The sequence below is a fragment of the Manacus vitellinus genome, unplaced genomic scaffold (assembly GCF_001715985.3).
Source record: "Manacus vitellinus isolate BGI_N305 unplaced genomic scaffold, ASM171598v3 scaffold_12_pilon, whole genome shotgun sequence".
NCBI classification, from domain to species: domain Eukaryota; kingdom Metazoa; phylum Chordata; class Aves; order Passeriformes; family Pipridae; genus Manacus; species Manacus vitellinus.
Window position 1 is genome coordinate 10,571,326 of NW_021938949.1, and position 24,808 is coordinate 10,596,133.

The following is a 24,808-nucleotide window of genomic DNA, read 5'->3' on the forward strand; positions in this document are numbered from 1 at the left end:
AGGGGAAGGACGGAAAAAGTGTTAGCAAACAAAAGACCAAAACAAAATAAAGCCAACACAGAACCTGAGGCTCCTGAGGGTAAGTTCTTTCTGCAGTTATTGTGAAAGATCAGTAACTTTTTCAGAACTGCAGATGAAATTGGCCATTACGGGTGGTTAGTGGTTTGACATTGGAAGAACTCTAATTAGAAGACACTTGCTGAATATTCTTTAGATCTAATCCTTTATAATGTACTTATTAAGGATTTCTTTGCTCAAATATTTAGCTGTTTGAAGGGTTAGTTGGCATCTAAGTCAAAAGTTGCTTTAGAATGAGTAATGGCTTTTTACATAAGTCTTGTACCTTTACGAATGAATGACTCTCCTAATAAACTTCATAGTTTATTCATGTTTAAGGCACCCTAGGGCCCAATCCTTTAGTCATTAATCAAGAGCAATTCATGCTCTCTTTAATGAATTACATCTGGCAGTGGTAATGTCTTCATTTCTTTGTGTGTGTGTGTGTGTGTGTCTGTGCAGGCGTACCGGGGAAAACCAAGGAGGTAAATCAAATCAGTCCTTTCTCAAATTTTATTTCTAAATGGGCTCTAATTTGATATTGAGGAGGTCGCAATTTTGTCTGCTGGAAAACTAGGTTCCAGCAGCCTAGTTTTTCAGTGAAATATCAGAAAGCTATAACCATGTGCTAAAAATGTGTTACAATTATGTAAAAATAATTATGTTATTCAAACATAATTTTATTGGGTAATGATTTCCTCTTTCATGGTGATTTAACTCACTTGTGATCAGTTACCACATAGTTCTCACCTTCTCCTTCTGGTAGTGTCACTGTGTAGTCAGGAATTTGTTCCTCATGAATCTCCTAAACAAATAGGATTTAGGAAATTCAGAGCAGACTGTGGGTGAGGCTTTGGCCTATACTGAGGAAAGCTGCCATTCAAAAGAATCTTAAAGCACTATGAGACTAAATAATTCTGAGAAAATATCCTGAGAGGACTTTATATGGAGTCTTGGAAAACCATCTCAAAGTATTGGCACCTTGAGAAGGTGGAACATAATCCTAAAACATATCAGTTGTGACATTTCCAGTAAAACACTTTGCTGAGTCCTTGTGAGCAATCTGTTCTTCCAGCAGCATCCTAGCAATAGTTTGTTCTGGCACTGGGTCATTATAGACATGAAAATTATCTAGTGTGTTTGTCTTTTTTTTTTTTTTTCCTGCCCAGTAATATGTTTCACACAGCTTCACTGTCAATTTGGCAGTCTGGTAGGCTTTAATATTTTAATATCCACAGTTTATACCATTACAAACTCCATGTGAAATTTTTAGTATAACTTAAAATATTTAAATAACTTTAAATTGTATACAGTGTTATAAAGATAAGGCGTGGGGTTTTTTTAGTCTGGCATTTGTTGTTGGTTAGAAGTTTTATCAAACTGCTGCAAAGAACTTGTTTTGCTGAGGAACCCACTCCACAGAGTGTCTGTTGCCTTAAAATTAGAAAAGTTGCAATATGTAATTTATCAATAAAAACTAAAAGCAGCTGTTTTTACTTCATTAATCTTTTTTGAAACATTTCATAAATATCTTTGAAGTTGTTTTTCATTTCTGTCTAGTCACGAAACAATTCTCTGTACAGCATGAGTCACTCAGAGCAGTTCCCGGACTTCCCGCCCCTGCCTGCCTCTGCCTCTGCTTCTGCCTCTGCTTCAGCTGCACCTGCAGACTTGCAGGAGGTATGTGCTCTCTCCCCTTGTGTCAGGGTTTACATTACATTCCATGTGTAGCAAATTCCCATTTTTTTGCCATGTGGTTTAGTGGGCATGGTGGTACTCAGGCAAAGGTTGGACCTTGGAGATCTTTTCCAGCCTTAATGATTCTGTGGTTCCAAGTACATTCATGATTCTATCTTATGTACTTTTTCTCTCTGAGGATATCCTGAAATATACTTCTTGATCTCATGTCTCTTGTACCTGTGAGCTGTCTCCTTAGAGTTTAGACATTAGGACAAGCCAATCAATAGATCATAGAATCATAGAATCAACTGGGTTGGAAAAGATCTCTGAGATCATCAAGTCCAACCCTTGATCCAACACCGCTGTGGTTACTAGACCATGGCACTGATGCCACATCCAGTCTCATTTTAGAAACCTCCAGGGATGGTGAATCCACTACCTCCCTGGGCAGCCCATTCCAACGTCTGGTTACTCTCTCTGTAAAAAATTTCTTCCTAGTATCCAACCCAGTCACCTGAGAAAACATGGAAAACAGAGACAGAAGAAATCCTGTACTGATGTGAGAGAGAAAGATCAAAGATGAATTTGTTAACTTCTACTATTGTTCAACTATTATGAGGGTTGTGTTAAAATTAGACAGGTCATTAGCAAAGCTTGAGGAACTGGAGTTTTCTAATTTTAAGCAAGTGTAAGGAGAAGAAGAAAAGCAGCAAGATGGCGATGTGGGGGAGTAGAAAGTACCAGATAATGTACTAATGTCTTCTTTTATTTATAAAAAAGACCTTGATTATGCAAAAAAAAAAAAAAAGTAGGAGTACTGCTACTGAAGTGTTGTGTAGAATTATCCTTATATGTGTGTGGAACACGGTGATCAGAAGGTAGATCAGTGGTCAAACGTCCTTGTCAGACCTTTGTATTTGCTTTTTGTACTAATTGGTGTTTAATCCTGTTCTAGCTCTAAGAAGGCTTTTTCAATTACTGTGCTGTGTAAAACTTTTGCTCTTTTCCCCCCAATTCAGCTTCTCCTTCAGAAGAGTGCCTATCCCCCTTTGATGCAACAGTCATCACTGACTTTGGCAGCTCCATTCAAGGAACAGAGTCACTACCGGAGCCCAAGTGACTCCATAGCTAATAACTACACTCTTACTGCACGGGATTTAAAAATGAAAGATGTGTCCAAAGTCAAGTCCTCTTCAATGACAGAGTTATCACAAGCTTCAGGAGGGGAGAGGACACCCTCACCACGTATCCATATTTCAATGTGTTCATAAGTTTAGCCTTGCTTCTTATACATTTTTATCTCTAATTCTTTATCTGTTAAACTATCAGTGCTGGAAAATCACTTCTCCCTTATAAGCTTATAAGCTTATCACTTCAGAGTCAGTGTAGACAAATTTCCCAATGCATGCATAACTAATAAATGAAAGGCCAGTTTCTGATTAACTAGTTAGGTTCATCCCTCCAGATATTCATATGTAATTGCTTGGAGGGAATTGTTTGCAAAGCAGTAAATGAACAAACTACAAGTTAGCTTTTATTATTGCTAGAAGTAGATGTTAGTACCAACAGGAAAATAGAAACAAATTCTGTGTGCATCCCTGATATGCTCATATTCATGAGTCTTGCCTACCAAACAAGATGGGGGACAGGCATTAAAATTATACCTGAGAATCAAATCCAAGAAATATTGCTTAACAAACTGTTTTCTTCTGAACCATGTAATTTAGTATTTGTTAGCAAACTGTGCATGCACATGTTAATTCTACATTAGGAAATATTTTATGCTCTTGTTTCAACACAACATGTGATATAAAGCAAATAAGGTTAAGTTGCAATACTTTTGCTGCTTAAGTTTACCAACAGTTTAGAAGAGCCAAGGTGTTTAGGCTTTAAGTATATTGCCAGCTCAAGATATCAAATAAACTCCATTAATTAGTTTGAAATTTTTTTCTTGTGCAGTATATTTGATGGAGCTATGCATCTTGTAGAAGTGCTTTTATATTCAAACCAGAAAGTCTCAGTGCAGAAAATAACATTTTTGCAGGGAGATAAGTAAGCTCTGAAGTCTTAAGCATGAGCTGAATGCTTTCCTGAAGCTAGTTTATAGTCCCTGAATCAGCAAGATTATTTAACACGTGATTTTAATGTCTTGCTAAAGACTGACTCAAGCCTAAATACTTCTTTGTGACATTGTAGTTCTCTTTTATTTCATTATCTGATTAGTTATCTTAGCTCTGTTTTTCACCAGTCTGAAATAATATCTTATTTGAAAAATATATATGCATGTGATTTTCCTTAACTGGTATTTAAAGCTCCGAGAAAAAAGCTCAAACGTTCACAGAGACGATGGAGTTCTGATAGGTAACGTACTGTAATGTCATAAAGATACAGATTATTACAACCAGGCTAGTTTGAGTTGTGATTTAATATTTCTTTTTACTTGGATGCTCTGTTAAGCATCCAAGCATGAAATGTTAAGTCTCTACAAAAAATGTGTGTGCATCAAGACTGACTTTTGTGTTGTAAGATTTTGATAAGATGACCACGTGAAAATCTTGAGCAACCTAAATAACTGGGCTAGTAGGTTTGGCTCTGATTGAATGGCTTATAAAATATTGCCTGAGGATGCTAGGCAGTTGTAAGGTTTACATGGTTGTATTCTTTATGTTAAAGTAGTATGCTCTATTAGACAATTTTAATGAGTTTTTTTATTGAGTAATTGAAATACTTCCATAGGTTATATTTGTCCTCAGCATAGGGCAGGTGGTTTATTTAAGGCTTGTAGTTTGTCCTTATCCATTACTGTTTCTTTATTCACTAAGCTTGTTTTTTTTTTTTTTCAAAAGTACTTTGTTAAGCATTTTGAATCCTATTTCACTGAGTGCACCTGCTCATGTGCCAGACCTGCATGTCCTAAATTACACAGACAACCAGCCACTGACCCCAGAAGAACAATTTGCTGTCATGGATTTACATGAGAAGGAGACAAGTAAGCGAGAAAAGCCACCTTCAAGCAATGATATAGAGGTATTTATAGAATTTCTTTTTAGGACAAAGTAGCAGCAATAATCATCCTCGGTATATCTGTAAACTGTTTACTAAAATTAGTTGAGAAAAGAAGGCAGTACATGAGGTTTAGAAGATGTAAATATTCAATATAGCAAACTGCTGTTAAATATTGTTAACTCCTTTCTCATTTGTTTCTAGCTACCCTGATTTTTGTTGTAAATTGCTTAATTCACAAGTTGAAGTACTTCCCAAATTCTTAACCCCTCATGTTGTTTGCTAGTAGTTTTTCTTTAGTAATTTAATATGTTGTAGTCAGTTCTAGCGGTATATAGACTTAGAGCAAAACAGATGACTGTGTTGTAAAGATGTCAGGCGTTAGCAGTGCTTTAAAAAGAACCAAGAGTTAGATAGCCAAAATCCATTTCATTCAACCACCTTTCAATTACAGAAGAGGTTCAAGTGATAGAAAAGCTAAAAATACTTTGTAGTAATTCATTGTCTGTCAGAAAATTCATACAATAAGCATAATATTTTAAACATTTTTTAGCGATACTGTTACTACATATATAATGGAGTGCAGGAAGACATGGTGGCACCTCAGGATGAGGAAGTGATGAATGAAATTTTAAGCCATGTTCCAACTCACATTCTTACTAACCCAGGCCTGGAGAAATTACTTGCAAGGTTGAAAGAAGAGATTAAGGCAGACTATTATATCGGCCTCATGAAATCCATTGGTAAGACTCAAAATCTCTGAACAGTTCCCAGTGTGTAGACATTTATTGCACTTTCAAGGCAAGTCTTCATTCTAATCTTAGCCTCTGTGGAGAATTCCTTTGAGGTCAGTAGAACTACAACAGGTATCTGCAAGAAAATAATCTGTAATCGTTCTACATAACATTCCAGTTTCTCATTTTCTTTTCCTGAAATAATTTTATAGACAAATTTTTAGTTTGATTTTTATGCTGTATTTTATCCTAAAACCCTACAATTAAGGATATGACTATGTTAGTTTTAAATGTGCAGAATTCTGCGGCTTCCTGCACTGTTAAGAGGTAGGGTTGTTGAATGTAGGTTTTGAACCATACATGCAGTCTCACCATGATATAAATGATTTGTTGTAGTTGATTATGTCCTGATGGATCCAGCTGAGAGAGAGAGACTATCTATTCAAAGTACCCCACGCCCTTTTCCCCGGAGGGTTGTCTGTGGACCAGTCCCATGGCACAGCTCTTATGGAGAAGCAAAAACTTGGAATGAAAGGAATCTATTCGTAGTGAATTCATTGATGCTCACTTTGCAAGACCTCTGGCTTTCTGAGTAAGATGCCTTATTCACAGGATCTTAATGAAATTCAGGATGTGTTTATTTAATGACTTGATTAGAGAGTGCATCTGCTGTGACTTCTCTATGTATGCTTAGGAGATCCTGGGGGAGCCACTACAAAGTGGCAAAATATGTCTGTTTTCTAAGTAATTCTTTTTTCTGAGCCTCTAAGAATTTCAGTGTAAAATGATTGTTTCCTGCAGTCTCTGAGTGCAAGCATGAACACATTTTACATGTCCACAGTGAAAAATGGGTATATTTGTGCTGTGAAAAGATCATCCCCTTGGTTATAAAATGTAATCCCTAAATTAAGATTCAACACTCAAGTAAATGGTGATTTGGAATTCTCATCCTTATTGCTGAACTTAACAAAATTAACTCATAAAATTGAGTATCTTTCAAATGTCTGTACTTGGAATTTGCTCTGGGGACATTAGAAAATTAAGATCTGTTATTTTATAAAGTTAAATGGTAGTGTAATCCTAAGAGCTGGATTAGCATTTAAGAAACATTTTCAGGAATTTAAAGTCTTGCATGTTACAGACTGTGATATGTGTCCTACAGAGTAGTCAGGATAGGCACTCATTGATATGGAATAGAAGCAGTAGGTGTCATTCTGTGTGTTCTTTAATGTCTGGATACACTAATAAAACTAGGAAAAGGACAAGATTTAGTTTTAAATACAGTAAGTCCAAATTAAATTTATTAAGTGTTTCACGTTTGTTGATAACAAAAACCCCATGAGAAATGCACTTGTCAGACAGCTTAGCAATGGAGTGATACCTATCAATGAAATTGTATTTTTAGTATTTATAAGTACATATGAGACCTTCCTGACTATTCATGGGTGTTTTTTTTTTGAAATCTACTGTTTGTTTTCCTTCCACAGGTACAGCCATCTAAGGTTTGTTCGCACTGCAGAGATGCTTTGTGGACACCTGCCACTGCTGCCTGATGAATTTGAGGAGATCGTTCGAAGACACTGTTTGGAAGCTCGAGACATCCTTCAGAACAAGTCAGTGCCAACTGCAGGAGCAGTAAATAGAGTGTTTTAGGGTCTGATTTACATGAAGGCCCCCTTTTAAAACACAGACTGAGATGACACTAGTCCCAGCCACAAGGCTGTTAAAACAAAGGGGTGAATAGCAGAGGGGAATAAACATCTGCATGATGACAGACCCATTGGAACTGCAAGAATGTTTGTACAAGAGCAAATGGTAATAAAGTATGAGTAAATGTAGACTGAAAATCAGAAGGTTTCTAACTATGAGAGGAGTGGAGTCTAAATTTGTAAAAATGGTGACAGAAAACCTTTTTTTTTTAACTGTGGAAATCGATGAATTAAAGAAAGAGATTATATGAGGCACATGAGAGAAGGTGCCTGTATTCTGCCACCTGAGATCTGTTCCAAACTCATTTCCCATTTAATGCTAATAAATGAATATTGTCAGTAGTATTTTGTTTATTGCTAATAATTTAAACTAATCGTATGGCCTATTATAACAAGAATCCTTAGTTTTAAAACTCAGGTTTCCTCTAAGTCCTGGTAGGTACAGTTTTGTTTCATATCTACTTAACAATTCTCTTCTAGCCCTTTGCATCTTACTCATTCTTTGGGTAATTTCTGAGCTTAGATTTCATTGCAAGGAGCAAAGTAAGACTAACAAGCCTCTAAAAACTTTGTCTCTGTATTTTTTCGTTGCAGGTGGATCCCAACCTGTGCATCTGTTTTTGTTGATCAGAAAAATAAATGGCTTCATTTTGCTCCTGAAAGGGACTCTGATTCCTCTGAGCGAGTTGAAAGCTATTTTGGTTCAGTGGCAGCTCTGATGTCGTTACAGTTACGTGAGATGGTTGTTAACTCCTTAGAAGATCTTCTTGAATTTTTTCTGATCCACAAGGTATATGCTGTGAAGTGTATCTATAGTTTTTTGTCTTACATGGAGGTGATTCACGTAGCCATAAAATCTAATGCTCTTTGAAGGCTAAAATGTCCCAAGTGGCTCTTGCCTCCATAAAAATTGGCTGTGTCCTTTAGTTGTGCATACTCAGTGGATTGTTAGCATGGTCAAGAGCTGCTCACTCGAATAATCACAGGCCTGGGGTTACAACCAGCAGCTTATAGGAGTTTTCAACTCTGTCTTGAGAGAGCGTGCATTTATTTTATTTTATTTTTAGTTTAATTTTTCTTGGTCTTAACAGACAAAACACTTTTACACATGATTCTCTGAAAGCTCATGAATAATCCACTTTGAAGTCAAAAGTGTGCAGAGTCAAGTGTGTAATCCTTTGCAGAGGTGATTTTTGTATGTGCTGTTCCTGTCTATACCCAATGAGTGCCATATATTATTTCAAGTAATGTACAAAGTTATAATAATAAGTATTATGCCATGAGAGTTTTTACCACTGTTTTGATTACCATAAAGTTGCCTCTTAGTGGAAATGAATTTTTTAAATATAGCATCACCCAGGAGCTACCCTGATAAGACAAAATGAATGAATGTGGCAGATTAAATACTGCATTGCAACCAGAAGATCACACTTAATATAATACTGTCAGACCTTGCACTAAGCCTTTCCACTAAGCCTTGCATCTGGGTGATGATTGGGTTTTTAAAATATTTTTTAATTTTTGTCTTGTGACTTGTTTTGGGTGGGCTTTGTTTTGTTTTGTTTTTGTCTGTTTGTTTGTTTGTTTTTTAAATCATTATAATATCTACATTATGAGTCTGGTCATGGATTAGGACTCCACTATTGTAAAGATAGTTTGGGGATAGGGCAGTTCTTACCAACCTAAGGCAATTAAAAAACCCACAGGATTCTAGATTTTATGTCTGATTTTTGTTTTCCAGAGTTTTAGTTTAGTGATTAGTGCTTTACTTCTGTTATTTAATGGAAAATCAAGGCATTTAGGCTTAAATCCAGTTTCTTAATTCCAGCTTTTATAGATTCCTTTAGGAGTCAGCACCTTAAGATCTTATTTAGAACATCAGGTTTTGAATAAAAATCAGGAAAGATGATCTCATTGCTGCTGTGTAGTTAAGATACTTGGTGGAGTTTAAATATTTTTTAAATTATTATTCTTAGGGCTCATTTCATTGTTAAGTAAAATTTTCATTCTTTTCCCTAAGGATGGAAATGATTTTACAGAACCATATCGAGGAATACAGTTCTTTATACCTCAGATACTGAGAGTGGGACTGTGTGTGAAGGAACCTGATATTGTCTTTGAGCCATCCTTGAGAGGATGTTGGGATTTAATCAGTCATGCCTTCAAGGAGATCCTGCGCAGTGCTGAGGAACTTCCAAAGGTACTGGATAAGTTATGGCTCCATACAAAATACAGTATTAATAAAAATTGTCTATAATGTAAGGTTGAAGCAAAAAACTGACAAATAGAAGATAAAGATGAGGGTTGTTCACACAAACTGTGTGAACTTCTGTGATTATAGAAGATATTTTTCAGATTCACTGGTTTGATTTTCATATAGTTTTCACAAGCAAACTATGTGTGTAACAGGGTGTTAATTATGGATCGGAGCCTTTTGACATTGCAGTGTTTTTACCAAATAATAAATATTTTGAAGTGGTGGGTGAATGGGTAATAGAATACCTTATTTCCACTATTCTATGTTTTATTACAGTATTTACAATGATTCCCTTTAGGTAGAAAGACTTCTGTTTCCAAAATTACAAAGAGATAATCTCACTCTCAGTACAGTCAAACCAGAGGAATCATTGTTTTCAGACTATATCAACAAACTTGAAAAGATCTTTAAGAGCAACATACTCGGTCCACAGAAGTAAGTTTTGGCTGATAACTCCATTGACCTTCCAAACCATCAGTTTTGTAACACTGTCCATTTGACAAAAATAGTTTGAGTGTGTTTGTTTCTTTTTATAGAGAAGCTTCATATTGGAATCTTATGGTCATTTTTGTGATCTTCTGTGTTTAAGGTATTTAAATGTGTACAGGAAATACAGCAATCTTTTGAACAATGAGGCACTGCAAGATGTCACAGATTTCTGGAAAAAAGGTCCTTCTTTAGAAGCTTTAACTGAGGTAATGTGTTACCGACAACTGCAACATGTTCATAAGCAGCTCACACATCACACTTGACTTCCTAATATATGGCCTAAAGAATAAACTACTTGTTTCACCCTTGGGATTACACAATTTACATAGCCTCTTACTGTAGGGCTGCCGTGCAAATGGAGGAGGAGGTTTCTTTATGACCATCTTCTGTGAGTTTTGTTGTTTTTCCTTAGCAGAAGTCCAGTGGAAGGCTGCCCAGAGTATTTGGTCAATCTGCAGCTTACTTGTCTTTTGAATGTCTTGTCCTCAGTCAGCCCTGTCAGCTCTTCTCTCTGCATTCCTGAGTTAGCATATGGCTAAATACTTCTTTAGGCATCTTGTGGTCTTCCCTAATATGGCATATTACACTGCAAAGCTTTCAGCCCTGGAGTCTGTGGGTAGGAGCAAAGCTCTGGAAAGATAAAAATTAGTTTTCCTTCTTCTGTTTGGAATATACTATCCATTTGTTGGATGGAAACTCTTAGTTTAGCATTTTTCATCCATAGACTTTTAGGGAAAATAACAGATGTATTATTTTCTGTTTGTAGAAGATTGACAGCTTAACAAAACTGAAAAGAGAGATTGCTTCTATGCATGTCACTATTCCTCTGGCCTTGTTCTGTCTGGATGCTCTACACCTGCATGAGGAACTCTGCAATCGGACTCAGAATCTGAAAGACAAATTGATTGAATTTCAAGTGATAGAAAACAGAGAGTTAAATCAAAGGTACCTGTTGTTTGCGTGGATGGTTCTTGCTCTCTGCCTGGACTGGTGCTCTCTGTCTGTGGATGGGATAACTTTATTCATTTGCTAGGTTTCTTAGTGCTGACCAGACACGTGCAAAGATACCAAAGTGAGTATTTAAAATTAACAGGAACAGAAATAGTTGAAAATAAATGTCTAACTTAGGATGTATGAAAGGTAACTTCCTGGCTCAGCTGGTGAGGGAGCCAGCCAGGGGTGATGCTGGACCTGCTGTTTGCAAACAGAGAAGGACATTGTGGGCGATGGGGTGGTTGGAGGCCGTCTTGGGCACAGCGATCCAGGTTTTGGGTCTTGGAGAACTAAGGAATGGGGTCAGCAGAACTGCTGCCTTGGACTTCTGGAGGGCAGACTTTGGCCTGTTCAGGACACTGGTTGATAGAGTCCCACAGGAGTCAGTCCTGAAGGGCAGAGGAGTCCAGGAAGGAGGGACATGATTTAAGAAGAAAATCTTACAGATACAGGAGCAGCCCATCCTCGTGTGCCAGAAGATGAACCAATGGGGAAGGCCAGCCTGGCTGAACAGGGAGCTTTGGCTAGAACTCATAGGAAAAGAGAGTTTAATTTATGAAGAAATTTAATATTTTTGTTTCAAAGACAAAATGAATTTACAAGATCTTACATCTCTTTTCACTTACAATCCCAGTGATCTGTCCATTTTCTTTTTGTTGTAGAATTTGTGATGATTTTGACTTCATTGCAAAGAAAATGAGTGAGGTGCCTCAGAACACTGAACAGCTGGTGGAATATGATGCATTCTTAAAGAAATCCAGTGAAGTTACTGTTGTTAAACTGAAAAAGGACCTCGACAAAGCAACACGCAGACTGCAAGTGCTCATGGACTATGCTGATCTTTCTCGTATGTCTCAACTACAGAATATAAAATTTCCATATGAAAATTCTATGTGTAGATAATGGGCTCTGCATGCCCAAATGTTACATCTTGTAGAATGCTAATGGAAAGTTCCAAAAGAGACAGAAAGGAAATAAAAAGAATTCAATAGAGGCCAAAATGTACCAGTACTGCAAGGAAGGAATGGTAGAGAAACGGCACCCAGCACAGACAGGGCTTTTCAATGTGTTTTAGAGAGTGTTTTGGGTCTTATCAAATTAATGTCATGTAATCTGGCCAAATGATGTCACACTTCTATGTTATTAAGTAGAAATTCTTCAGAGAAAAGTCATCTAAGAAACCTTGTGCCTGAAGGCTCTACTGACAGCATGTGGGAAGTGTGAGAACTTGCATCTCTGCGGTTGAGGATTAGCTCAGAGCAGACCTTTTGTTGGCTTGCTGTGATGGTTTGCTACTCTTGGGTAATAAATATACTTTGAGACAGAAGAAACATCTGTAGAAGTTGCTTTTAGTTTGCACTTTTATTCAGATCAAAAATGTGCCATTCACAGATGCTGTCTGTTACTTGCTGAACATAGAAAGGAAGAGCAGTTCTATGAATGCATACCCATTTTAGTGGCAGGATGATACCTTGTCCTTAAGCAGAAAACACTCTTGGATCAGACAGTGATAGAAATAACTAGGATATGCCATGTTCATTGACTTAATGATAAAAATTAGGATGCCTGTGGAAGCCAGGACATTTTTCTGTTACATTTTGGACTGGAGTGTTTGTAATTACAGTATTTCACAATTATGTATTCTTTGTAGCTGGGTTTATAAGCATGTGTCCTGCATTAGTTATAATGAGCTAAGTGCACTGAACAAACAGACAAATAGGAAGATGGAGATGTCTGGTCATTGTAGTTGTTATGCTCTAGCTTTTGTGAATAATTCAGCATTTACAGAGTGTGGACTAGAAATGTTGTAAACCTTTATCCATCTAATGTAGGTATAATATATATATAGTTAGGAGTGGTCTGTGTCTGTGTGTAGTGGAATGGGATTGATATTCTAGAATAGCTGCTCTTACTAATTGTCTCTGCCTAGCTAAGGTCTTATTTAGAGAATTTCACATTCTTAACTTGATTTTACAGTTTTGCTATTAATCTAACTGGTTTTAGGGAACAGTTTTCTTTGCAGTGAAGATAGTCTAGCCACCAGTTTCTTAGCTTATTCCTAAACATAGTTTTAGCTATTTTGCTTATTAGTAGGCATTCTGTTATATAATAGCCATTCTCCTGGATCATTGGTTAAAAGGCATTTTCTTAAAGATGTTTATGTGTTTTTTATTTTAGGTGATGACATAAATCTGAATAGTGCAGTTTTCCACTGGCCTGATCAGATTCAGAAAATATTTGACGACAGTAAACAGCTGTCGACTAAAAGGAGGGATCATGTAGAGATGCTGTTGATTGAAAGGTATGGTGCTGAGTAATTTTTTTTTCACTGGGTATTTTTAGACAAGAAAAATCTCATTATCAGTAGAAAGGAGATAATGTTAAAGAGGGAAAACTTAGAAGGGGGCTGAGAAAGTAAGGAAGAAATATTGTTTACAGTGTGATGGAGATTTCAGAAAAATACTACTGATGAGAGTAGATTAGAATATTCCTATGCTTAAAGAGATCTGAAAGGAGGAATGGAGGATTGATCCAGAACATTCATAATTTTATGTTGTCATATTGATTAGTACAGCATTACACATAGTTTTGTTACATTCTTTTCACTCTTCCTTTATTTTCTCCAGGTAGTAAAGGCAGCAAAGGTAAGTAAAGTAAATCATCTGTTAGGTTTGAAAATGAGCCTAGAATTCTAATCTTGTGAACTGCATAGTATTGATGCAAGTGATCAATGGGTTTTCACTGGCATCCGTGTTTACACAGATTTCATTTGACAGTGCCTGTTAAAATTAATAAAATAATTGAAACCTGAAAAGGAATGAAGCCATCATATTACCTGAACTGTCTTTACCTCAGGTGTTCTCAGTTTGAGAAAACTCTTCAAGGTTATAATAAAGAACTAGACAGCTACAAAAAGCGGGATGTCATGACCGTAGAAGACATGAAGAACAGCGCTCGGCATTTTGAGGAGTTAAACAAGAATCTAGAAAATGCACTAATAGAATTTGAGGTTAGTGCTTATTAGTCGAGTATGGAATGGGTTGCAATGTGCTGGATGAGCAAAATCTTGGTTCCTGCCTCTGATTTTTTGTTTTCCAAGGCTCTGGCCATATATTGTCAGGATGTCTTTAGAATTTCCAAATTCACAAAGGATTGGCAAATATCTTCTTGTCTCTGTGTACTGAGTAGTCCCCACTACTGGGTTGAAGAGCATATTTTTAGGGAAAAAAATTTAAGGGAGTTTTTTAAATTGAAATACTGAACTTCAGTGTTTCCAGGCAGTCAGTAGTAACAAGATGCTATCCACAGAAAACAGAATTCTGGCAGAGTTGGCAGAGGCAGAATATTAGGGAGGTGGCATCTTCCCTGAACCATGGTTTGTGCACTGGAACTGTGTTTTCAGTCCCTCTGCTTGTTCTCTAATTAAACCCACATGTTTTTCAGCTGTTTGTATAATTACCATTTAATGCTGATAGGCATTAAATATATATCATATCACATAAAGGGTTTTTCTAGAAGGAAACTGAAGACCAAGATTCCTAACTTCTACTCAGGGCTCTCCATCCAGTGTACTCTGTCATTCTAGGTTAAACAGTTTGTCTTAGCTGTGACTCCACTGGGAAATGAGGAGGGTTGTCTTTGAGAGATCTCACAGGCATTGTGAGGCTTAATTAATCTTCTAAATCACAGTGAGACAATGGGATTTCTGCATATGTGGAAGCTTAAGGGTCAAGATTTTAATTAAGTCCCACTCAAAAGAGAAAATGGAACCAATTAAATGAGCTTGGAATTTAGATAAAATGCTAGTCCCACATATCAATACTATTAATCTGATTTAAAGGCATCTAGTATATTTAATTAGTTGAGTTAACAGCACTGATATCCTGTTATAGGTAGATCAAAACAAGTAATTAAGTGTAAGTTTCTTAATACATGATCACAGTGAGAGGTGTATCCACACAATTCAAATGACATGACAATTAGCTTAGTGAATACATGAATTTAAATATTATCTTGGAATGTGGATCTTTATATTTTTCTGCCTACATCTCACATTGAATTACTACAAGTTTTATGGAGGATCTGTTGGCATTATAACAGCACAGACTTGGGACTCAATCTGAATTCAGTGTCTTCATTTCAGGCAGCATTTCTCTGTGCTTCACCTCCCACCTGTAAAATGAAGGAGGCAATACTCTTTTTTTATTTTTAGATCTAATTCTTTGCACATTGGTTTATACTATAAAATCTTTTGGAGAAAAACAATATCTTACCATGAATAAGCACAGAAATTAATACGTGTTTTGGTTGGAGCTCCCAGATGTTTTGGTAAAAGAAAAAAAAAACAATCTCAAGTTAAACAAAATTCCTGTAAACCTCTTTGACTGAAGAGCTTACATCCAGATTTCAAAGTGGATTGGAAACTTTTGAGCTTTGGTTTCACTGAATGCCAAGCTACATTATCTTATTCTAAAATGGGTATAGATTTTTTAAATTATTTGGGCAGTAAAAGATACCAACAAATGCCAGGTTAAGAGTTGGACTTGATGATCTTAGAATTGTTTAGGCTGGAAAAGATGTCTGTGATTCCATAAAGTTACCTTATGTCCCTAAAATCCACAGGCCTATATCTAGAGATCTGTCTGGCTTTAAGATGTGAAAAATAATTGTATTCAATATTACCTGTTTAAAAGTTTAAACCACAGTAGGGATTTTTGATGGAAATAATGAACTTTTTTTCCCCTGTAAAGGATATTACTAGAGAAGAAGATTTGCTTGGGCGAGAGAAGAGTCAGTTTCCTCTATTGCAAAGTATAATTGCCAGGAAAGAACCCTTTGAGCAACTTTGGGTAACAGCATATCATTTCCATACCAAATCTGAGGAGTGGATGAATGGTGAGGCTTTGGTGTTCATTTGATGAAACATGTTATTTTCAGTGAGTTAAGTAGAAGCTGGAAGGGTTGATTAGTTGTGAGAAGATAATTTTGAAGAAATAAATGCTCTTAAGCAGTGTGAAACAGAGTTACTGACTTGGATTTTGTATGAAGATAATTTTTTGTAACACAATTGATTTCCAGTTAAAGGAGAATGACTATAAATAGCTGTAATTAAACCACCCTAGAAATCCCCTTGTGCTGATGTGCCTGATGTGCTTTTTTTATACTGTTGTGTTCAGGAACTCTACAGCAGTTTAGTGCTGATGAAATTACTGAAGAAATTGGAAATATGTGGAGGATTATGTACAAGCTCTGTAAGAGCTTCCCAGACCTGCCCGGGCCCAGACGTTTGGCAGAATCTATGAAATATAAACTTGATAAATTTAAACAGCATATTCCTATCCTGGTAATTGCCTGCAATCGTGGAATGAAGCAGAGACACTGGGAGCAGGTACTTCAAACTCTTCCAAAATCTTTTATCCTGTCACAGAATTAATCCAGTTTCGAAATTTATAATTCTACAGACAGGAGCTTCTTTGAATTAATAACTTATGGTTATTAGGGGGGCTGCACTAATACTTCTTTAGCATTTATGGATTGCTGTTTGAGAAGTCTTTTATGAAAATGCATGTTGTTAATAGGTTTTATTTCTTACTTTATTTTCAGATTAGCGAAATTGTAGGGTGTGAGATCAAACCTGATGAAAAGACTACTCTTAGAAACATACTGGACTTTGGACTCTCAAAATATGTTGAACAGTAAGAAACTTACTCTAGTCTCATTTTTAAGACGTTGTGTTTCATACGTCAGATACCAAATATTAGTTCTTTTGGGGTTTTGTGTACTGTTAGAATGTACTCTAAAATCAGCTGTATTTTATCAAGCTATGAACTGTCAGTTGTTCTTGTAGCACAGAGGCATTAAAATCCAGAGTTGTATTCCTAAACCACTTAATTTGCACATTTAGAATTTTCAGTCTGTACTTGTCTTGCAGTTAATATTGATATCTCTAACTTGGTGAGCCTGAAAGTTCAAAAATATTTCTTGAAGTAAAATTCTATATTATTAACAAATTATTATTAAGGGTATTCTGATATGCAGCTCTACCTACAACTGCTTTTTTTTTGCTCTTCATCTATGTTACAAAAACTTTCAGAGCTATGTTTCATTTCAATTTAGACTGGAACCTGTTGGAGCAGCTGCAAGTAAGGAGTATTCCTTAGAGAAATCAATAGAGAAGATGCAATCCGAGTGGGTCAATGTGCATTTAGTTTTGGTGCAATACAGAGATACTGTAAGTAAACACCAAACATAGCTGAAAAGAGCTACTTTGATTCTGAATACCAACTGAGAAATATTAGAGGGAAGTTACCACTGATTCATTGTGGCATGATGGAAAGTTGTATCATACCCCAGAGCTGGGCAAATGTCTCCATTACTGTAAATATCCTTTTATTTGGGCCTTAGTATCTGGACAGCATATGATCTCACATACTCATCCTAACAAATCTGTAAGCTCGAGAACTTCTCCAGTGTTGTATGGAAACCTGGTTAGCAGTGAAGTTTTAACTTGGCCAGAACATACAAGAATCCCAGTGCAAAAGATGGAGTGAGAAGGCACTGGCTTCCTATTCACAAAACAATCTGTCTCTAGACCTTTGAAACAGAGATGTACAGAGGAGATACCATTTGATACCTTCCCACATTTGCAGGCTTTCTCAATTCCTTGCTGCTTCAACCATCATGGAGATGGAAAACTCAAACAGGAAGCTGAATGAGTGGGAGGTTGAAGAGTGGTGAAATAAAGTGACTGCCTTTTGCCTTAACAAAATGTGATGTATTTACAGGACATCAACATCCTGGCGTCAGTGGATGAAATCCAACTTTTGCTGGATGATCACATCGTTAAGACTCAGACAATATGTGGCTCTCCCTTCATCAAACCAATTGAAGCTCAATGCTTGGTAAGGAAAAGCCAGTTTGATTGAGCTTACATGTCTCACAATATGCTTTCCCTAAGTGCTTTAAGCTATTTTGACATGGTAAGACATAATACAGTTTTTAACTGTTCCTAAGAACACATATTCATATTTCTTGATTTATTCTTGAGGTAATTTTCCTTAACTATTAAATGTTTTCATTGTAGGCTTGGAAAGATAAGCTGTGTTTAATGCAAGATATTCTAGATAGCTGGCTAAAATGTCAGGCAACATGGTTGTATTTGGAACCAATTTTTAGCTCAGAAGACATTGTAGCTCAAATGCCTGAAGAGGGCAGAAAGTTTCGGATTGTGGATTCATACTGGAAAAACATTATGGCAGAAGTGGTAAGTGCTTACATTTCATAAACTGTGTATTTTTATTAAGTAAGTGCAATTTGGCATCCTGTTCAATTCCCTGTAAATAAGAAGTTGGGTAAGAGGCAGATACTTAATGTTGGTGTGAGCTGAAATGTTTGTCAAAATTGCTGGGAGAGTGGGGTTGTGTGATAAAGGTGTTGAAATAACCAGCATAATTAAATAGAAGTTGAGACCTGTCCAACAGCTCAGACTGTGAACGGTGAAGCCTGTTCTGAAATAGGACCCTCTGAAGAGGAGTGTTACCAGGAAGAAAAAATGCAACCTAAACAGAAAGAGCAGAGAATAATTGTCATGTACTGTGGCTGTGTTTGACAGAACTTATTTGTGAATGGAAAGCAATGTAGCAAGCTCAAGACACAGGAAGAAGTGCCAAAGATTTTAATTCCTGATATTTCTTTCATTACTGTCTGTAAAGTTCAAGTTGGTAAAACTGACAGTCTGAAAACTGAAACTATCAAATAATGAATGCATATTTAGTGACATAAAAGCACACTACAGAGAAGAATATTTAGCTTTTTAGCCTCCTGCAATGTATGTGGTTGACGATAATAATTTTATTGTACAAACTTATTGCAATTTTTAGCAGTTTCTGCTGTGTGTTTGTTTTTACAAAGGTGAAAGACACAAAGGTTCTTGTAGCAACTGAACAACCCAAGATGTTAGACAGACTTCAGGAAGCAAATACTCTCTTAGAAGACATTCAGAAGGGGCTAAATACTTACTTGGAGTCGAAAAGATTATTTTTCCCGAGGTAAATTAATTAAACAGGCCTAAATTAGAAACAAGAAGCCATAAGCTCTTGCAAACCATTTCTACTGAACTGAAAAGTCTCATTTTATAAACACCTGTGGGACACAGTTGCAACAAAAAATGAAAACCTATCCTTTTCTCCAGACATAACTCATTTTCCTCAGCTCCAGTTATGAAATGCCAGGGAGGGGCTGGGATGGGGAGGCAAAATCTGTCTAGCACAGTGTAAACTTGTGATTAGAAAGGCATTATTTCTTACAGGGTATTTTTGAAGGAACTTGCTGCCTTCCCATGGCTGATATGCAATTATGGCTCTGCCCTGCCCTCTTAAGTTAGGGGTGTGTGGTGCATAGAAGTGGTATATGATCATGAGGAGCAGGACTCAGTGTTTTTGCAGGGTGCTTATTGACTTCATAGAGCTATCTGGTCTTTCCCATGTGAGTTTGAGAACCCTTATTTCTTCCTTTGCATAAAAGAGTGGTCACATTGAAATTCTGTAAAAACAGATGTGATGAGTTTTATAATGTTAAAAATCGCTTATGGAAAGCAATTTAATATAACCATTTCCTCTCTGAATACAGTGTCTTAAGCAACAATAAAACCAATTCCATCTATCTTGCACATATAGATTATTAATGACAATTTTCATGATTGGAAATTGTATTTTTCTGGCAGATTCTTTTTCCTGTCTAACGATGAGCTGCTTGAAATACTGTCTGAAACAAAGGATCCCCTTCGAGTGCAACCACATTTAAAGAAGTGTTTTGAAGGAATTGCTAAGCTGGAGTTCACAGAAGATCTGGAGATCGTAGGCATGATTAGTTCAGAGAAAGAAGTTGTTCCTTTCATAGATAAAATCTATCCAGTGAAAGCAAATGTAATTTTTTTGAATTTTACTACATGAAATTAAATAAATACTTTCTGTAAAGTGCACATTTTTGAGGGAATTAGGTTTAAACCATTTAGAGTCACATCATGAAAGGTGTTTAGGAAGTGAGAGTGCAGACTGGTGTTCTAGAATAAAAAGGATTTCCTACAAGAAGGAGTAAGACATAGCAATTTTCCAGTAAATTGCTCTAGGCACTTCTCTGCAGCTTTATGCACCTGCTGCTTTTAAGATGTAGATAGAGATATACACACAGACACACACATATATAAAAACTCAAGCTCTCTATGTATATATGTAACATTTCATAGCATGGCTGAAATAGAAATGAGGGAAATGATGAATGGTTGACAGTGAAGAAACAGGGCATTAGTTCAAAAGGGATCTGAGTAGAAAAAGTAGCATTATACATTTTGAAAAGTATCTCAGCTCTTTGTATCTTCTGCTGTTCTCAACATGGAGGTGAACTGCTGAATTGCTGTATGGTAACCAGAAAGCGCTGAAAGGTGGGACAAAACATGCCCTGGGTTAAAATGCCCAAGGTTAGCTGACCATGCAATCTGTGATGTGTGGTTTTTTGTTTTGCTTATTTGAAACATATCCAGCTACTTCTTTAGCTGGATTGTCTTTAGAGTTAGGTTAATATACGTGCCTTCAGACATTGTAAACTGCAATATTGCCTGTCAGAATTTGGTAATTTCAACCTTTATTCCTTTTATAAATGACACCCAGATCAGAAGGAAGCATATTTAAGCCTAATGCATTTCAAATAATTTGTCCTTTAAGAGGAATATAATCAGGAAATGTGTACTGACTCTTTAATATTTTTATCTTAAAGGGCATGGTAGAAAAATGGCTTTTTCAAGTAGAGGAAATGATGTTGGCCAGTGTAAGACAAGTTCTTCATGATGGCATAAAAGGATATAGTGAGGTAACTATTTCTGAACTATAGTATAAATTAGATTTCACAAGCAAATGTACAAGAATATGTTGCTGAAATTCTTAACCAGGGAAACACATCTGAAGCTAAGTGGAATCCTACTCTTCTTGTTCAGTAGTACCAGTCTGAAGTTCTAACTCTAAATTTCTTGAAGAAAAAGTATTAAGACCTTCTGTGCTAATTCTCATTTATTTACAGTGTGAGGCAAAAGACGTTTGGGGAAAGTAATTGTTATCACTGCCATAATCTAATGTGTTCATATGACTTCTGGAATGAATCTTTTTGTTTAAGGTTCCTCGTAAAACGTGGGTACTTCAGTGGCCTGGGCAGGCAGTTATTTGTGTTTCATCCATTTACTGGACAGAAGAAGTCTCTGAGGCCATAAGCAAAGGAACTTTACCAGTAAGATTTTCTTCTAACTTTCTATTTCTAAGTACTGAACTCTGATTAATTAGTAAAAAGCTCCTTCGAGCAAAGAAGATCCTCAGTCAACATATTGCAATTTATTCATGCAGTGTGCTTTATTTTCTATTTCCTTTTTTATTGTGTCTTGGCAAGGGTTCCCACTTACTCTGGTGTGTATCAGGAGAAATCCTACGGCAGCAAATTGTATTACTTTATTTACAAGTGATACAGGTGTAAATGAAAGTACCAAACAAAAAGTTTGGTGACCTCTGGACATGTAGTCCAACCCCTGTTTGAAGTAGGGCCAACCAAACCAAGTTGCTAATGGACTTGGTCCAATTCGCCCATTTCTGTCTGGTAAGGGGGAGAATCTGTTCTTCTCCCATTGCAGAATTTTGTTATTTCCATTAGGAAGAAAGATAAGACTTCTGCTTATACTACTTTCAGGCCATAAAGATTTTTGAAGCGTTCACAGTGAAATAAAAGGCTGGTATGCAAAGGAGAATTTTAGATGTTTGTGTAGAGCCCAGACTTCCATTATTATGTTTCATTGGAACGGGCTGTCTCCAATGACTGCATCCAGGGGAGCATAGGAACTGCTACCTACAGCATGACATTAATGCCTGGGTTCTGTTTCTGTGGCAGGATTTCCTGGAGAAGAGCAATCTACAAATTAGGGAGATTGTTGAGTTAGTGAGAGGGAAGCTGTCCAGTGGAGCCCGGCTGACACTTGGAGCTCTTATTGTCATCGATGTGCACGGTAACATGCAGTTGCTGGTACTTCTGTTCCATCTGGGGCAGTGCTCCTATTGGTACTTGGGTGTGAACTATTTGAGAGAGGCAGCTAAAATGCTTTCTCTAACTTGAAACACCCTTTACAGAATTATTGCTCAGTGTCTCTGAGCAAATGGGGATTGCCCACTACTGCACAAAGATCTCCCATCTACTTAGGCACTGGAATCTAGATCAAGTTAAGCTGATCCTCTATGCAAAACAATTGCAAATTCCTTTCTAACATGAAAGTCAGCCTACTACTCTAGATGTTGATAAGTATGAGTAAATATTTTACTTATATGTTGTTTTAAGTAAACTAACACAGTAGAAGTATTTACATTTTTCAAATAATCTATTTCTTACTCTGCAGCTCGTGATGTCGTTGCAAAATTAGTTGAAGACAAAGTCAAAGATCTGAATGACTTCCAGTGGATTTCTCAGCTGAGATACTACTGGGAAGGGAACGATGTAGTAGTGCGAATGATTACAACAGAAATGAAATATGGTTATGAGTATCTGGGCAATTCCCAGCGTCTGGTTATAACCCCACTGACAGACCGATGTTATAGGTAAAGCCACATTGTCTGTGAATAATGTTTTCATTTGTTGGATTGATCTGTATTTACTTTCATTTGTTATGGTTAATAATAGCAGGAACCTCAGCAGCTAAGATTTTCCTGTAGATTTTGGAGGCAAATCTTGTATATCTTCTTTGCCCAAATATGGTAAAATATTTACTATGTGTAGGTTTCTGCACCCAGTAGTGTAATTGTTTCTGTTGTATCCAGGAATGTGCTTCTGAAAAGAGGTGGCAGCTCATGGTACTGGAATTATAAGCAATTCCACAGTAGCACTGGTCAATTAATTTATCTGAATTAGGACACACAGGTTGGGTGTGCCTGCCTGTAAGATAAATGAGGCAATTACAGAGCCCTTCACAGATGTTTGAATGCAGTTAGCTTCCTGTTCCTCCACTGGCTTGCAAGAGGTTGACATGAAAACACTTCATTCTCAAGGTTGAAATATTCAAGGGCATTTGGTATTTCACTTCTGGTGAGCCCTAGAGACACAGGTCAAAGCCTTTGAATGAGTGTTTTGTAAAATAATCAGATCACTGCAGTGTTAACAGGGATCTCATTTTAGAAGTTCTCTTGGAGAGCAATACCATTTCTAGGTTTTTGAAACAACCTTTATGCTTTCTCACCCATTTCTAAAGATTGACTTAATTTATAAAGTCAGCCTGAAGTTCTTGCCAGTTCAAGTACCACTTGAGGAAAATGTGTTTTTGCAGACTCTGGCATTTTGCTCATGGCACTGTGCATTTTCTTGTGTAATTGAGGATATACAAGGTGAATGTTATAAAAGCTTTGACATTCCTTTTAGGCCAAGTGGGTAAATGTAAGCATCCACAATGGGGAATCACTTAGGAGAACAATACTGGTTTTTCAGGATAAGCTGCAAAGTCACTAGAGAAACAAGTAAATTCTTTTCAAGGGAAAATACTTATCAATCTGTTCAGAAACAATCTAAAGCTTACTATTTCTAATGCCTATGTTCTTGATAATGTAGGACATTAATGGGTGCCTTGAAATTAAATCTTGGTGGTGCTCCAGAAGGGCCTGCTGGAACTGGCAAAACAGAAACAACAAAAGATCTAGCAAAAGCACTAGCTAAGCAGGTACTTAAACCCCCTTTTTTCTTGCTATGTAGATATTTCTTGAAATGCTATTCTTTAATAAGTACTGCTTGTTTTGTAGCTGTTCATTTATGGTTGGACTTGAAGATCTTAAAGGTCTTTTCCAACCTAATGATTCTGTGATTCTCTATTCACAGAAATAGTTGGTAAGAAGCAAACATTTAGGGCTGTGTCTATATGGCATCCTGGTCTTGTAATCCAAAATTAGCAACAATAATCCCTTCCCATTTTATATGCTAAGAATTTTGTGGTGGACTTTATGTCAATACTGAGAAATGTTCTCTGTGTGTTTCTGTTGTAGTGTGTTGTCTTTAATTGCTCCGATGGTCTTGATTACAAGGCAATGGGCAAATTCTTCAAGGGACTGGCACAAGCTGGTGCATGGGCCTGCTTTGATGAGTTCAATAGAATAGAGGTAATGTTCTAACTCAGACAAATAAAAGGAGAAAGCTTTAATTTAAGACACAAGAAGTTCTAGATTTAGGCATGACAGCATTATTGCCGACTTTCTACTTTTACTTGTGGTGAAGCCTCTTTGTTTTGATAATCAGTGACACAGAAATAGGCACTCAGCTGCCTGCTCTAGGAGCACATGCCTACCTGTGCTGTGTTGCAGCAGTCTTTTATTCTGGGTTAATTTAGCTGAAAAAAGTTGTTCCTGTACATTTTTTTCTCTTGTATGTGACACTCATTTGTTGGGAAAGAACTGTTCTTGTCTTCTTGAGAAATCAAGCTACAACTGTGGGGTTGCATTTGTCTATGTTCAAATCCCAGTGGAGGGCTTCCTGTGGTGACTAGCTGAGTGGCACTAGCTGAGTGACCTGGTTAACTAGCTGTGTAAACAGACACATCTAAATCCCTCCTTGATCTTGCTCCGATCTTTTTGAGTTTGTTTAATTTGGTCACTAATGACTTTGGATAAGTTTTGTTGTTATTTTGATGGAGTTTGATTTAACTATATGCTAGTAAATGTGGAAATTTCATTAAATTCTATTTTGTATTAGCATTCTTAACTCCTTAATTTTTCCATTTTTCTGCTGTAGCTTGTTTTCTACTGAATTCAAGTGTTAGCATTCCTTTTCTGTTACCCTGATGTGTTATATTCTGTTACCCTGATACTTTAAAACACTGAGGATTG

The 24,808-nt window shown here is 36.7% G+C and overlaps 1 protein-coding gene across 1 annotated transcript in view; it reads left to right on the forward strand.

The window, feature by feature from the left end:
• The first annotated feature begins 1,622 nt into the window (after positions 1-1,622).
• DNAH3 (dynein axonemal heavy chain 3) overlaps positions 1,623-24,808 on the forward strand; it is a 50,327-nt gene continuing 27,141 nt past the window's right edge. Inside the window, exons 1-29 of the mRNA XM_018067365.2 lie at positions 1,623-1,737; positions 2,757-2,982; positions 4,050-4,098; positions 4,584-4,764; positions 5,294-5,483; positions 5,871-6,066; positions 6,962-7,087; positions 7,778-7,973; positions 9,204-9,383; positions 9,739-9,875; positions 10,030-10,135; positions 10,696-10,874; positions 11,585-11,769; positions 13,101-13,224; positions 13,779-13,932; positions 15,674-15,818; positions 16,100-16,311; positions 16,527-16,618; positions 17,040-17,154; positions 17,708-17,824; positions 18,007-18,186; positions 18,834-18,970; positions 19,645-19,846; positions 20,694-20,786; positions 21,087-21,197; positions 21,846-21,960; positions 22,345-22,543; positions 23,544-23,652; positions 23,972-24,085. Of these exons, the coding sequence (XP_017922854.2) occupies positions 1,642-1,737; positions 2,757-2,982; positions 4,050-4,098; positions 4,584-4,764; positions 5,294-5,483; positions 5,871-6,066; positions 6,962-7,087; positions 7,778-7,973; positions 9,204-9,383; positions 9,739-9,875; positions 10,030-10,135; positions 10,696-10,874; positions 11,585-11,769; positions 13,101-13,224; positions 13,779-13,932; positions 15,674-15,818; positions 16,100-16,311; positions 16,527-16,618; positions 17,040-17,154; positions 17,708-17,824; positions 18,007-18,186; positions 18,834-18,970; positions 19,645-19,846; positions 20,694-20,786; positions 21,087-21,197; positions 21,846-21,960; positions 22,345-22,543; positions 23,544-23,652; positions 23,972-24,085 (4,266 nt within the window). The 5' untranslated portion in view covers positions 1,623-1,641. The remainder of the gene's footprint in view (positions 1,738-2,756; positions 2,983-4,049; positions 4,099-4,583; positions 4,765-5,293; positions 5,484-5,870; positions 6,067-6,961; positions 7,088-7,777; positions 7,974-9,203; positions 9,384-9,738; positions 9,876-10,029; positions 10,136-10,695; positions 10,875-11,584; positions 11,770-13,100; positions 13,225-13,778; positions 13,933-15,673; positions 15,819-16,099; positions 16,312-16,526; positions 16,619-17,039; positions 17,155-17,707; positions 17,825-18,006; positions 18,187-18,833; positions 18,971-19,644; positions 19,847-20,693; positions 20,787-21,086; positions 21,198-21,845; positions 21,961-22,344; positions 22,544-23,543; positions 23,653-23,971; positions 24,086-24,808) is intronic.